Below are 16,335 nucleotides of genomic sequence, written 5' to 3' on the forward strand. Positions count from 1 at the left end.
AAGCTAACCAAGGGGGCCAGGTGCACGGTGTTTCCCCCGACACATTGGTGCGGCTGGCTTCCGGGTTGGAGGCGCGCTGTGTTAAGAAGCAGTGCGGCTTGGTTGGGTTGTGCTTCGGAGGACGCGTGGCTTTCGACCTTCGTCTCTCCCGAGCCCGTACGGGAGTTGTAGCGATGAGACAAGATAGTAATTACTAGCGATTGGATACCACGAAAATTGGGGAGAAAAGGGGATAAAATAAAAATAAATAAATAAATAAAAATAGTCAGGCAAGACAACCACACATCACAGTCGTATCTCAACCATGCATTACATACAGTGGGGCAAAAAAGTATTTAGTCAGCCACCAATTGTGCAAGTTCTCCCACTTAAAAAGATGAGAGAGGCTTGTAATTTTCATCATAGGTACACTTCACCCATGACAGACAAAATGAGAAAAAAAATCCAGAAAATCACATTGTAGGATTTTTTATGAATTTATTAGCAAATTATGGTGGAAAAAGAATGCAAAAAATGCATAAAATGTCTATGTCTGTAAGTGTTCTTTTATCTGGTTTTATTGCTAGCTTGAGTTACCTGGGGGGTACTATGTGTTTCCCAGCCTCTGTTCTGGATCTTGGGACTGTGACGACACCTCTGCTTGCATGTCTTGTGTGATACCGATGAGTGTCCAAACTGTGTGCCAACTGCTTGAACAGACAGTTCGGTACCTTCAACACATCAACCCCTCGCACAAAAACCAATAGTGATGCATGTCAATCTCTCCTCAACTTTGAGCCAGGCGAGATTGACATGCATGTCATTGACATTCGCCCTCCGAGTACATCTAAGTGCAATACGTGCCACTGTGTTTTGGACCAACTGCAATTTGCCTATATGTCCTTCTTTGCCGCACATGACCAAACGGGACAGTAGTCCAGGTGTAATTAAACTAGGGCCTATCTGGTTGACTGAGATAAAGAAAAGTAGAGCAACGTCTTGTCATGGACAGACCTCTTCCCATTTTAGTAACCATTGAGTTAATTGTATTGTTAACAAATGACAAGAAAAATCATCTCAAAAGTGGAATATTTGACTTTTAGATTGAATATTTAACCAAATTAAGTTGAGTGATTTGGTGCAGTGAACAAGTGACTGAGTTTGTTTGTTGAACTGTCARCTGAAAACTTGCTTATAGTTTTGAAGCATGAGCCATTGATGATCTGTTTCGATTTGTGCTTAGATTTGTTMAAATGTACCAGATACTTGTGAAAATTGCACTAAAGTGATTACTGTAAACATTGACTGTTCTTGTCTGCACCAAGGTGGATCTTAGTTTTGCACGCTGTCAAAATGATCTCCCACCTGTGACGAGTTGAGTTCCCACAAAAGTGAAATGGTTACACAAGTCTACAGCCACAACAAAGTGCAGCATCAAATAGATGCTCATGCTTTTTTCTCAGAGTCGGGAAAACAGGTGACGGTACAGGAAAATAATACAGAGTCAGATCTAATTGACTACTGCTTCCTGGATGAGACTGAGGTCATCACTTTGTGCTAGCAGCTGCCACGGTGGACTCTACACAAGCCAGCTGTGCTCCATCTGTTACCATCTCGCTCTCTAACCTCTGATTGCCTCTAACTTGACTTTCTCCTGCTCACTTCTCTCTCTCTACATGCCATATTTCTTCTAAACCCTCTCACAGTCTTTGTCCTCCACTCTTTGACAAAATTCAACCGTCTACGGTCATGATGCACCCTCCTCTACGTACACTATATATACAAAGGTATGTGGACACCCCTTCAAATGAGTGGATTTGGCTATTTTAGCCACACCTATCGCTGACAGGTGAAAAAAATCAGGRACATAGCCATGCAATCTCCATAGACAAACACTGGCAGTAGAATGGCSTTACTGAAGAGCTCAGCGACTTTACACCTGACACCGTCATAGGATGCCAGCTTTCCAACAAGTATGCTAGCTTCCCGGTCCACTGTCATTGGAAGAACTTGACTGGCCTGCACAGAGCCCTGACCTCAACCGCATCGAACACCTTTGGGATGAATTGGAACTCCGACTGCGAGTCAGGCCTAATCGCCCAAAGTCAGTGCCCGACCTCACTAATGCTCGTGGCTTAATGGAAGCAAGTCCCCACAGCAATGTTCCAACATCTAGTGGAAAGCCTTCCCAGAAGAGTGGAGGCTGTTATAGCAGCAAAGGGGGGACCAACTCCATATTAATGCCCATGATTTTGGAATCAGATGTTCAACAAGCAGGTGTCCACATACTTTTGGTCATGTAGTGTAATTTGAACCAGGATTCTGCTGTCTAACAGCAGTCAAACACCAGCAAAAGTAAACAGAGGGACAAATCCTCAAAGGTGTGGTGCTTAAAGGTGCAGACAACACTGTGCCAACAACCTCTGTGTTGATGGATGAACAAAAGTCTCTGGAAAAATGTATATGAGCCAAAGGAGGATAGAATTAGGATAGAAATTGAGTGACGGGTTTGTGTGTGGTGTAGCATGCGTGGGAAAGAAAAGAGACAGAGGGAGATTTCACATTCTCAATCATTTGAGCAGCATAGTCAAATTAAGTGCTATGAATCTTCTCATCGGTCGTAAATCTCCCCTAATCTCATCCATAAAGCCACACTTCACCTCCCACACCAGCCTGCAACACTGAGCTGGTCTTGCATCACACACAGCAGGGACGTGYCTCTGGAGAGCTTTAGCAGCTAGCTATTGCCTTATCTCACAGATCCAGTTGACATCCCTTTTCAGACATAAATTAAGTTAACTGATAAAACCAACAATGGAAAAAAAAGATTTTATTTTATTGACCATTTAGTCAATTTACAACCTGATAAAAAGCTGTGGGTATTTTCAGTTTTCGGCAAGAACAAAGTATTCACACCTCTTGACTTTTTTCATATTTTGTTGTGTTAGAGCCTGAATTTAAAATGGATTAAATTTAGATTTTTTTTTGTCACTGGCYTAAACACAATACCCCATAATGTCAAAGTGAAAATGATGTTGTTGTTTTTTTAAATACACTGCTCAAAAAAATAAAGGGAACACTTAAACAACACAATGTAACTCCAAGTCAATCACACTTCTGTGAAATCAAACTGTCCACTTAGGAAGCAACACTGATTGACAATAAATTTCACATGCTGTTGTGCAAATGGAATAGACAAAAGTGGAAATAAGCAATTAGCAAGACAGCCCCAATAAAGGAGTTCTGCAGGTGTGACCACAGACCACTTCTCATTCCTATGCTTCCTGGCTGATGTTTTGGTCACTTTTGAATGCTGGCTGCTTTCACTCTAGTGGTAGCATGAGACGGAGTCTACAACCCACACAAGTGCTCAGTATACAGCTCATCCAGGATGGCACATCAATGCGATGGCAAGAAGGTTGCTGTGTCTGTCAGCGTAGTGTCCAGAGCATGGAGGCGCTACCAGGAGACAGGCCAGTACATCAGAGACGTGGAGGAGCCGTAGGAGGGCAACAACCAGCAGCAGGACCTACCTCCCCTTTGTGCAAGGAGAGCACTGCCAGAGCCTGCAAAATGACCTCCAGCAGGCCACAAATGTGCATGTGTCAGCATATGGTCTTACAAAGGTCTGAGGATCCCATTATTAGGCAAGCCTAATGAAATTCAGAAGTAAAAAATGTTCAGAAGTAAAAAGTGCTTAATAAGTCACATAATAAGTTACACTCTGTGTGCAACTCTGTTGCAAATAGGCATCAAAATTATTTTTGAATAACTACCTCATCTCTGACCCCACACATACAATAATTGTAAGGTCCCGCAGTCGAGCAGTGAACCACAGACAAGGAGGTTTCCAATGCCCCACAAAGGGCAACAATTGGTAGATGGTGAAAAAAAGAAGCAGCATTAAATATCCTTTTGAGCATGGTGAAGTTATTAATAACTAGAGTCGACCGATTATGATTTTTCAACGCCCATACCGATTATTGGAGGACCAAAAAAAGTCGATACCGATTAATCGGCCGATTTGTTTATTTATTTGTAATAATGACAATTACAACAATACAGAATGAACACTTATTTTAACTTAATATAATACATCAATAAAATCAATTTAGCCTCAAATAAAAATGAAACATGTTCAATTTGGTTTAAATAATGCAAAAACGAAGTGTTGGAGAAGAAAGTAAAAGTGCAATATGTGCCATGTAAGAAAGCTAAAGTTTAAGTTCCTTGCTCAGAACATGAGAACATATGAAAGCTGGTGGTTCCTTTTAACATGAGTCTTCAATATTCCCAGGTAAGAAGTTTAGGTTGTATTATTATAGGAATTATAGGACAATTTCTCTCTATATTATTTGTATTTCATATACCTTTGACTATTGGATTTCTTATAGGCACTTTAGTATTGCAGTGTAACAGTATAGCTTCCGTCCCTCTCCTCGCTCCTTGCTCCTGCCAGCAGCATACCACCCTGCATACCACTGCTGGCTTGCTTCTGAAGCTAAGCAGGGTTGGTCCTGGTCAGTCCCTGGATGGGAGACCAGATGCTGCTGGAAGTGGTGTTGAGGGCCAGTAGGAGGCACTCTTTCCTCTGGTCTGAACAAAGAACCCATGCCCCAGGGCAGTGATTGGGACACCTGCTCTGTGTAGGTGCCGTCTCTTCGGATGGGATGTTAAAACGGGTGTCCTGACTCTCTTAGGTCATTAAAGATCCCATGCACTTGTCGTAAGAGTAGGGTGTTAACCCCGGTGTCCTGGCTAAATTCCCAATCTGCCCTCAACCATTCACGGTCACCTAATAATCCCCAGTTACAATTGCTCATTCATCCCCTCCTCTCCCCTGTAACGTCCCAGGTCGTTGCTGCAAATGAGAAACGTTCTCAGTTCAACTTACCTGGTAAAATAACGGTAAAATAAAAAAAATACCTGGGCTCGAACCAGGAACACATCGACAACAGCCACCCTCGTTAGCAGCGTACCCATCGCTCTACAAAAGCCACGGCCCTTGCAGAGCAAGGGAACAACTACTCCAAGTCTCAGAGCGAGTGACGTTTGAAACGCTATTAGCGTGCACCCCGCTAACTAGCTAGCCATTTCACATCGGTTACACCAGCCTAATCTCGGGAGTTGATAGGCTTGAAGTCATAAACAGCGCCAATGCTTGAAGCATTGCGAAGAGCTGCTGGCAAAACGCACGAAAGTGCTGTTTGAATGAATGCTTACAGCCTGCTGCTGCCTACCATCGCTCAGTCAGACTGCTCTATCAAATCATAGACTTAATTATAACATAATAACACACAGAAATATGAGCCTTAGTTCATTATATGGTCGAATCCGGAAACTAAATCTCCAAAACAAAACGTTTATTCTTCAGTGAAATACGGAACCATTCCGTATTTTATCTAACGGTGGCATCCATAAGTCTAAATATTCCTGTTACATTGCACAACCTTCAATGTTATGTCATAATTACGTAAAATTCTAGCAAAATTAGTTCGCAACGAGCCAGGCGCCCAAACTGTTGCATATACCCTGACTCTGCGTGCAATGAACGCAAGAGAAGTGACACAATTTCACCTGGCTAATATTGCCTGCTAACCTGGATTTCTTTTAGCTAAATATGCAGGTTTAAAAATATATACTTCTGTGTATTGATTTTAAGAAAAGGCATTGATGTTTATGGTTAGTACACATTGCGCAATGACAACCTTTTTCGCGAATGCGCACCGCATCATTATATGCAACGCAGGACACGCTTGATAAACTAGTAAATATCATCAACCATGTGTAGTTAACTAGTGATTATGATGATTGAGTTTTTTTATAAGATAAGTTTAATGCTAAGGCTTCTTATTGCATTCGCGTAACAGGCAAGCTCCTCGTGGAGTGCAACGTAAAGCAGGTGGTTAGAGCATTGGACTAGTTAACCGTAAGGTTGCAAGATTGATCCCCGAGCTGACAAGGTAAAAATCTGTCATTCTGCCCCGAACAAGGCAGTTAACCCACTGTTCCTAGGCCGTCATTGAAAATAAGAATTTGTTCTTAACTGACTTGCCTAGTTAAATAAAGGTGTTAAAAAAATATATATACCGATTTCCGATTGTTATGAAAACTTGAAATCGGCCCTAATTAATCGCCATTCCGATTAATCGGTCGACCTCTATTAATAACTCCTTGGATGGTGTATCAATACACCCAGTCACTACAAAATACAGGCATCCTCCTAACTCTGTGCTAGAAAGGAAGGAAACAACTCATGGATTTTAAGATGAGACAAATGGTGACTGAAAACAGTTAGAGTTTAATGGCTGTGATAGGACAAAACTGAGGATGGATCAACAACATTGTAGTTACTCCACAATACTAACCTAATTGACAAAGTAAAAGAAGGAAGCCTGTACAGAATTAAAATATTCCATKCATCCTGTTTGCAACAAAGCACTAAAGTAATACTGCAAAAAATGTGACAAAGCAATGCATTTATTGTCCTGTATATAAAGTGTTATGTTTGGGTTATGTTATGCTTGTAATCGTTAAGGACTGGGGAGTATTTCAGGATTAAAAAAAAAGAAACAGAATGGAGCTAAGAACAGGCAAAATTCTAGAGGGAAACCTGGTTGTCTGCTTTCCACCAGACACAGGGAGATGACTTCACCTTTCAGCAGGACAATAACCTGAAACACAAGGCCAAATATACACTGGAGTTGCTTTCCAAGACCACATTGAATGTTCGTGAGTGGCCTAGTTACAGTTTTGACTTAAAATCAGCTTGAAAATCTATGGCAAGACTTAAAAATGGCTGTCTAGCAATGATCAACAATCAAYTTGACAGAGCTTGAAGAATAAAAAATAATAATGTGCAAATATAGTACAATCCAGGTGTGCAAAGCGCTTACCATAAAATGTATTGACTCAGGGGTGTGAAAATTTATGTAAATGAGATATTTTAGTATTTTATTTTCAAGAAATGTGAAAAACATGATGGGGTCATTATAGGGTATTGTGTGTAGAACTTTGGTGCAATTGAAACAGATCATTAAAAAGGCTGCTGTTTCAAAACTCRAAGCACATTTTCAATTGAGAAATGCTCACATTACTTTTGATATGATTCGCTTTCTCTTGTTAAAATAAATGGAATTATTACTGAATCCAACTGCTCTTAATTGCTGATCACTTAGATGTTTGATAAACACTATTTTAAAAGTAAACTGGTTTATCTACTACAGATTTTGAGCAATATGCAAATAATCCAGAAACTCCGAAACAAGAGAGAAATGCATCTCATATACATTAAACATGTAACTACACTATACTGTAGTGTCTTTGCGGACATGATCTTTTTCACAGATAAGAGGTCAAATTGTAAACTAAATCTCTTTATCAGACCAACTGTATTAGTAAAACATGTTTGGCATACAATATTGCTCAATATTTTTATTGTTAATTTTATGCAGTCTTTTTTCAAGGGTGCCAATAATTTGGGATCTGACTGTACATATACACAACATAGAGGCTAATGGAAAAGAAATGGACTAACTAGAGTACATTGGATATTATTTCAGTGAATATACATTTTGAAATGAGGTCTGTAAATGGTCATGTTAATACGTCACTCCTCTCTCTATGACTAACCTCTGTAAACACAGCCACTTTTCTGCAACTCCATCATTCACCAGACCAACGAATAAATATATTCCCCAAACAAACCACCAGCTGGTAAGGACCCCCTGCTAGCAAAGTCAGTAAATAATTCAACAAATGAGTCCTGAGCCATCGATTGATCAGCTTGCAAGACTTCAGCTGATTGCTCCACCTCTTATTGAAGACGGAGGGCTACCAGAAGTCAATGGGACTAACAGTGTGCCATCATGCTTCCGGCTGTTATGCGGGGATGGCTCATGGTGATGTCTGATCCACCATAACCATACCTGGAGATTTATAGGGAGTAACAATCAGGTTAAAAAGGTCCTTTTTAGGGTTAGGTTTATGGTTAGGTTTGGAGAGTGTCCCTGGATCACCTCTATCTATTTCCATCTGAGACGTCTGCACGAGAGAAGTGTTTTCAGSAATCTCACAACATGGAAACGATCAGCCAAGGGCTAGGGAGGCACATTGCATTATGCATGCATATTAAAGAGCCCGATGTGGAGACTGTCAGGGGTCAGGTGACAGACAGAAGTGARCCATTTGCACACAGGGTTAGGGAGTAAATGATTAGATGTAATCAGTTACATATACTCTGATTACAACAAAAAGTCAGTTACATGCATTCAGATTGTTTTATTTTTACTGAAACAATCTGAACAGTTACGGCACAAGAAAAAAACAGATTACAGACACTTATTTTTATTTTTTTAATGTTTTCTCAATGACATTCAACTCAGCGTTGAAAACCTGAGCAAAATCTATGGAGTGATGTTTGCCATTAGGGTGACTGACTGGGAAAATGAAACATGATTGGGTTGAACCCTGTGGCCCATCTCGCTCAGAAAACAATGGCTTGGGGATGTCAAGAGAAATGACTTGTGTTTGCTCTTTCTTTCTCTCTTCCGAATGAGGATGCCTTTAAGGTGATGGTGATCTCAGAGAGGAGGAAGAAGGATTGAGCTCTCTCCCCCTCTCGGTCTCTTCTTCTCCCTCCCAAAACCTCAGTTTCCCTCTCTTTCTCACTCACTCTCTGTGCCATATCTGTTCAAGATCTTCCTGGACCTGCTCACCACTGGCAATTATTCTCTTGATGCCAATGATAAAGGGTGGGTGGTCATTTATCCTGCAGGATATATCTTTCCTGCTCCTGTGATACGTTTACGTTAATYCCCCTGTGCCACACGTTGGAAGTGTGGGTACTGGGGCAGGTAGAAAGTGTGACGCACCAAACATCACATCTGTGGTGGCTGAGTTTGTGCACTGCCAAACCCTAGTTGTCTGTTAGCAGTTAGGTATTTAGACTAAACAGAACATTKTGTTTCACCGAGCCATAACACAACAACATTTAAAGACAACAGCTGGGCCTGGGAGCAGTGGTGTAAACTACTTAAGTAGTACTTTAAAGTATTTTTACTTAAGTAGTTTTTGGGCATCTCTGTACTTTAACATTTATATTTTTGACAACTTTTACCTYAATACATTCCTAAAGAAAATAATGTACTTTTTACTCCATACATTTYCCCTGACACACAAAAGCACTTGTTACATTTTAATGCTTAGCAGGACATGAACATTGTCCAATTCACACACCCTAGTCATCTCTACCACCTCTTATCTGGTGGACTCACTGAACACAGATGCTTTGTTTGTATTACGAGTGTTGGAGTGTAGCCCTGGCTATCCGTCTGGTTTGCTTAATATAAGGAATTTGAAATCATTTATACTTTTACTTTTGATACTTAAGTATACATTAGCAATTACATTTACTTTTGATACTTAAGAATATTTAAAAAAACACTTTTAAAAGCTGACTCACTTTTACACATTTTCTATTCAAAAAAAGGTATATTTACTTTTACYCAAGTATGTCAATATTGAGTACTTTTTCCACCACTGCCTGGGAGCCTTTGGGCACAGCAATTACCACTAGATCTAGAGTGTGGAGACAGACACAGAGACTCTGCTATGCTGGTGTGTGTGAGTCCTAATTCATCCAGAGGGCGAATTCTCATTGTTCAGGTCACAAAAGCTGGCTTTGTATCATTACACACTGACCTTTCCATCAGAGACTTGGATACGCCTGACAATAGGGTTATCTATGTCTATCAGCCCTGCCTAGAGCACCTGGGACTAAATGGAGGCTCTGGCTTGTGTAAGTATTTCACTCACCCGCCCCTTTACATTATTCTTTCCATCCAGTAAGGCTTGACCTTTAAAATGGATGAATGGATGATTGGATGACTTGTCCACACACATGCTACACTAGCGGTTATTGACAGGTGAAKGCCAGTTGGCATTACATTACCAGAGAACAGAAAACACCTCTAGATAATCTTTGACCAAAGCAGCCTCAGTTCACTGAGACTTTGACTTCTTTCCCACTCAGATCCCACAGTCGGTATCTGCTTAGTTCATGTGATTACATGGTATGCAATCTGGTTTCCGCTTAGTTTATGGGTGTGTCACTGCAACCTTAAAAAAGGTCCTTAATGATGCCTTTGATTCTAAGCAATGTTGTGCTGCTATTTTTATTGACTTGGCCAGAGCCTTAGATTTTATTTTTTATTTTTGTACTTTTAACTAGGCAAGTCAGTTAAGAACAAATTCTTATTTACAATGACGGCCTACCAAAAGGCCTCCTGCCGGGACGGGGGCTAAAATAATAATAATAATAAAATATAGAACAAAACACACATCACGACAAGAGAGACAACACTACATAACGAGAGACCTAAGACAACAATAAAGGAAGACAGCAACACATGACAACATGACAACAACATGGTAGCAAKACAACATGGTAGCAGCACAAAACATGGTACAAACATTATTGGGCACAGACAACAGCACAAAGGGCAAGAAGTTAGAGACAACAATACATCAAGCAAAGCAGCCACAACTGCCAGTAAGAGTGTCCTTGATTGAGTCTTTGAATGAAGAGATGGAGATAAATCTGTCCAGTTTGAGTGTTTTGTTGTAGCTCGTTCCAGTCGCTAGCTGCAGCGAACTGAAAAGACGAGCGACCCAGGAATGTGTGTGCTTTGGGAACMTTTAACAGAATGTGACTGGCAGAACGGGTGTTGTATGTGGAGGATGARGGCTGCAGTAGATATCTCAGATAGGGGGGAGTGAGGCCTAAGAGGGTTTTATAAATAAGCATCAACCAGTGGGTTTTGCGACAGGTATACAGAGATGACCAGTTTACATATAAGTATAGAGTGCGGTGATGTGTCCTATAAGGAGCATTGGTGGCAAATCTGATGGCTGAATGGTAAAAAACATCTAGATACTCGAGAGCACCCTTATCTGCCGAATCTATAAATTACATCTCCGTAATCTAGCATGGGTAGGTTGTTCATATGAAACAGGGTTAGTTTGGCAGCTGGTGTGAAAGAGGAGCGATTACGATAGAAGAAACCAAGTCTAGATTTAACTTTAGCATGCAGCTTTGATATGTGCTGAGAGAAGTACAGYGTACCATCTAGCCATACTCCCAAGTACTTGTATGAGGTGACTACCTCAAGCTCTAAACCCTCAGAGATAGTAATCACACCTGTGGGAGAGGGGCATTCTTCTTACCAAACCACATGACCTTTGTTTTGGAGGTGTTCAGAACAAGGTTAAGGGCAGAGAAAGCTTGTTGGACACTAAGAAAGCTTTGTTGTAGAACGTTTAACACAAAATCTGGGGAGGGGCCTTCTGAGCATAAGACTATCATCTGCATATAAATGGATGCGAGAGCTTCCTACTGCCTGAGCTATGTTGTTGATGTAAATTGAGAAGAGCGTGAGGCCAAGGATCTAGTTTTGGGGTACTCCCTTGGTGACAGGCCATGGCTAAGACAGCAGATGTTCTGACTTTATAGACTGAACTCTTTGAGATAGGTAGACAAGGCTCTAGCGCTCCTGGTCTGGCCGGAAGGCTCTAGCGGCTCCTGTCTGGCGGACGGCTCTAGCGGCTCCTGTCTGGCGGACGGGCTCTGAAGGCTCAGTACAGACGGGCGGCTTTGAGGCTCAGTACAGACGGGCGGCTTTGAAGGCTCGGTACAGACGGGCGGCTTTGAAGGCTCGGTACAGACGGGCGGCTTTGAAGGCTCGGGACGACGGAGCTGGCGCGGACAGACGGCGCTCTGACGGCTCGGGACAGACGGGCAGCTCTGCGGCTCGGAACAGACGGGCAGCTCTGACGGCTCGGAACAGACGGCACTCTGACGGTGGACAGACGGCAGCTCTGACGGTCGGGACGAACGGGCAGCTCTGCGGTTCGGACAGACGGGCAGCTCTGACGGTTCGGGACGACGGCAGCTCTGACGGCGCTTGGCAGACAGACAGCTCTGGCCGGCTGAGGCGCACTGTATGCCTGGTGCGTGGGGCCGGAACTGGAGGTACCGGGCTAAGGACACGCACCTTCAGGCTAGTGCGGGGAGCAGGAACAGGGCACACTGAATTCTCGGAGCGCACTATAGGCCTGGTGCGTGGTGTCGGAACTGGTGGTACCGGACAGGAGACACGCACCTCAGGGCGAGTGCGGGGAGAAGGAACAGTGCGTACAGGGCTCTGGAGACGCACAGGAGGCTTGGTGCGTGGTGCCGGAACTGGTGGTACCGGGCTGGAGACACCACCATAGGCTAGTGCGTGGAGGAGGAACATGGCTCTGGAGACGCACTGGAAGCCTGGTGCGTGGTGTAGGCACTGGTGGTACTGGACTGGGGCGGGAAGGTGCGCCGGATATACCGGACCGTGCAGGGTACTGGCTCCCTTGAGCACTGAGCCTGCCCAACCTTACCTTGGTGTATGCTCCCGTCGCCCTACCAGTGCGGGGAGGTGGAATAACCCGCACCGGGCTATGTAGGCGAACCGGGGACACCATCGCGTAAGGCTGGTGCCATGTAAGCCGGCCCGAGGAGACGCACTGGTGGCCAGATGCGTTGGGCCGGCTTCATGACATCCGGCTCAATCCTCAATCTAGCCCGGCCGATACGAGGAGCTGGTATGTACCGCACCGGGCTATGCACACGTACAGGAGACACCATGCGCTCTACTGCGTAACACGGTGTCTGCCCGTACTCTCGCTCTCCACGGTAAGTACAGGGAGTAGGCGCAGGTCTCCTACCTGACTTCGCCACTCTCCTTTTAGCCCCCCCCAATAAATATTTGGGGTTTCCTTTCGGGTTTCCAGCCACGTCTCCTTGCTCCTCCTCATACCACCGCTCCTGGGCTTTAGCTGCCTCCTCTCTTTCAAAAAGAGCGGCGAATCCCCTGTCTGAGCCCAGGGTCCTTTTCCGTCCAATATTTCCTCCCAAGTCCACGAGTCCTGGTYTTTTGGCCGCTGCTGCTGGTTCCTCTCACGCTGCTTGATCCTTGTTTGGTGGGTGGTTCTGTAACGTTCGTCTTGCGGAGAGAGATTGGACCAAGGCGCAGCGGGTGATGAAGACATGAATKAATTTATTTAACAARACGTAAACGAACACTAACACSAAAATATACTTGAAAAATTACAAAACAACAAAACGATGTAGACAGACCTGACTTGAGAACTTACAAACTACGAAGAACGCACGAACAGGAACAGAYTACATACACGAACGACAAACGAAACAGTCCCGTGTGGTAGACATACAGACACGGAAGACAACYACCCACAAACAAACAGTGAGAACACCCTACCTTAATATGGTTCTCAATCAGAGGAAACGTCAAACACCTGCCTCTAATTGAGAACCATATCAGGCAACACATTAACCCCAACATAGAAACACAAAACATAGACTACCCACCCAGCTGACGTCCTGACCAACTAAACAAAATTAAACAAAGGAAAAATAAGGTCAGGAACGTGACAGTGACTGGTACTTGTTAGGGAACACACACACCAAAGCATGCAACAGGCGGACCAATACAAGGGTTGAAAAATTGGTGGCCACCCGGGCAAATTTGAGGCTTTTTGAGCCTGACAACGAGCCATCCTCAACAAGGTTGGAAAGTGACAGTGAAGATGAGGCCTCAGAGTCTGATGTTCAAGAGGTTGACATTGAGGAGTTCCAGGGAGAAGACACAGAAGCCRGAGAGGAAGACAACCAAAGCTTTAGTTTCTAGACTATCATTTTACAGATGTATGTTGAAAGTGTTTTTGGGAGATGCGATGGATCATTGGGGATCATTCAATATTCCCTTTCTTTTGTTGTTCAGTGAAATCATCCCATGTGAAGAGTAAATGAGTGAACTCATTTAATTGAAGTTCAATTCGTAAAACATATTATTTTATTTTTGTCTATTGGAAAGATTTTATCATTTTCAATTATGTCTACTTATGATAAGGTAAAAGGTGTATGTTTGTCTCCATATGATATGGTAAATATATCCAATGCAAAACACATCTACATTTAAATGGTACTAATATCAAATTTGCATATATTTCTGTTAATTCCCATATCTTCCCGTTAATTCCCACAGAAAGTTTCCACCTCTGGATATTCCCCAAAATGTGYAACCCTAACTCCGGTGCGTATAATGTCMGTTTTTATAGTTTACGCCGTTTGCTACTTGAGTCATCTCTTTCTTTCTCTCTCCTCTTGTGCTCAGCCTCTGCTGCATGCTGCTAACCACACCAAGCTCTGCTCCCTGTCACTCAAGGAGAGAGCAGTTGCTCGACCACAGAGTCATGAGCACTTTCTTTCCGTTCATTCTGCATGGTCAGATGGATGCAACAATGTTGGTGACATGCTGCTTTCCACAAGTGTTCTATACACTATTAGTTTGTTTATCTGTCTGCAAACTACTATCTGCTAGTTTGTCTTTTCTTAACAATTTGTGTTAGCCGCCAATGCTAATCGCTAGTTAGCTAAATGTACTAACGCCTCAATCACACAGACAGCGTATTTGCATTTTGGTAGTACATTAATTTCCAACGGGACGCTGTGTTTGCCTTGCAGCATTGTGTTGCAGGGGCAGTTGCATTGCGTTCTGTGTGGTGCATACATTGGATTTATCTAACATGTGTGTCAAACTGTATGTGTCCATGGCTTGACAGAAAGGGTAGCAGAAGGTGAATGTTGAACTTTTGTTGCTCACATATCCAGATGATGCTGCGTACCATTTTGCGTAATGACGCTGTCGGTGTGATCAAGGCATAAGAGTCAGAGCAAACGTAACTAGCTAGCTAATACTGCCTGGTACCAGTGCCGGTGTATGCCTAGGTAAGCATGCTTGTACAACGGTATCTTATCAGAGAGGAATAGGCAAAGCATGAATATGTTAMATTAAGTAAGAAAACACAATGTAACACCTAATTAGGATCACCTGGAAACACTGACCAACACTTTGTTTCCTACCCTGTCAATAATTCCTCCCTGGTTTATTAATTCGCAGTCATGTAAAACAATGTATTCAAGGTGCTGACCACTATATTCCAAACTATTGATTCCATTATTTCAACCATTCACCAATTAACTAGGCCTATATTTTTTTGCCAATATCATGCTKCGTGGCACAGTGTGGAAAGGATAATACAGTTAAGAACAAATTCTTATTTACAATGACGGCCTACCCCGGCCAAATCCGGATGACGCTGTGCCAATTGTGCGGCGCCCTATGGGACTCCCAATCACGGCCAGATGTGATTCAGCCTGGATTCGAACCAGGAACTGTAGTGACGCTTCTTGCACTGAGATGCAGTGCCTTAGACCGRATTTGGCCGGGGTAGGCCGTCATTGTAAATAAGAATTTGTTCTTAACTGATTTGCTAATTAAATAAAGGTTAAATAAAAAAATATTTTGGGTGCATGTGACAAATACAATTTGATTTGTAATGTTAATTAAAACAAGCACATTTTCTGTCTGGATGAAAYGTACTGTTGGGGAACAAGACTGATTCTAACCACTATTGCACTCAGAAACTAGTGAAGGGCAATTAACAGAATGAAAGTGAGACTCGTTTTTTTTCACTGTATTGCAAAGTTAAACAAACCACACAACACATGGACTACTTTGAACATTTTCCACTGAAATCTTTACAAAAATACATTAACTCAAATAACAGTACAGTTGTCCAGTTTGGTTACAGAATTACGGTAAAATCTCCCTCTGTTTTTTATGCGACCACRTTTTCCAAAAACTCTTAAATATTTACATATACTCWGAATTAAGATTCAAAGATGTCTGCAGAAAGAAKGGGGTGCTAGCTATGACATGAGACATTGAGTTTAAAGAAATATATTTTGGTTATTGAACTACAGTAAGCGAAGTGGATTAACATCCGATAACACTCGTCAAACTCATTCCAAGGAGGTCCGATTGTCTGCGGGTTTTCGCTCCTCCGTTGAACTTGATTGATAAATTAAGGTCACCATTTTTTTTATTTAAATGACTTTGAAACAATGAAGAGAGATGACCAGAAAAGACTTTTACTTACTCCACTTTTTAAGAATTAATATAAAGATGAAATATGGTTTGAAAGAATTGATATATGCCTTTAATAAAAAAAAAGTCTTTAGCTTCATTTTGACACCAAATTTTGAAAATGCGCCTATAAATATTCACGTTAGTGGTCATGGAGCCTTTTACTGGAATGCCCGACTGTATCAGCATGCATCAGTCCAGGCACTATCTCTCTACTCTCTGGTTTTCACAAACTCCCTCCCTCCCATCCTACCTCCCTCCTCTCGCTCCCTCCCCTCCCCCTCCTGCCCTCCTCCCTCCCTCCCTCCTTCCA

At 42.7% G+C, this 16,335-nt stretch overlaps 1 protein-coding gene across 2 annotated transcripts in view; it reads right to left on the reverse strand.

The window, feature by feature from the left end:
- LOC111982626 (prostacyclin receptor-like) overlaps window positions 1-16,335 on the reverse strand; it is a 69,376-nt gene that overhangs the window by 41,277 nt on the left and 11,764 nt on the right. The window contains exon 2 of one of the 2 annotated variants that reach the window (XM_070433987.1): window positions 6,294-6,653. The exons of the other annotated variant lie outside the window; for it this stretch is intronic. Coding sequence (XP_070290088.1) covers window positions 6,513-6,653 — 141 coding nt within the window. The 3' untranslated portion in view covers window positions 6,294-6,512. Of the gene's footprint in view, window positions 1-6,293; window positions 6,654-16,335 lie in introns of those variants that run through there. 2 annotated transcript variants of the gene reach the window in all.

The sequence above is a fragment of the Salvelinus sp. IW2-2015 genome, linkage group LG22 (genome assembly GCF_002910315.2).
Source record: "Salvelinus sp. IW2-2015 linkage group LG22, ASM291031v2, whole genome shotgun sequence".
In the NCBI taxonomy this organism is placed as follows: domain Eukaryota; kingdom Metazoa; phylum Chordata; class Actinopteri; order Salmoniformes; family Salmonidae; genus Salvelinus; species Salvelinus sp. IW2-2015.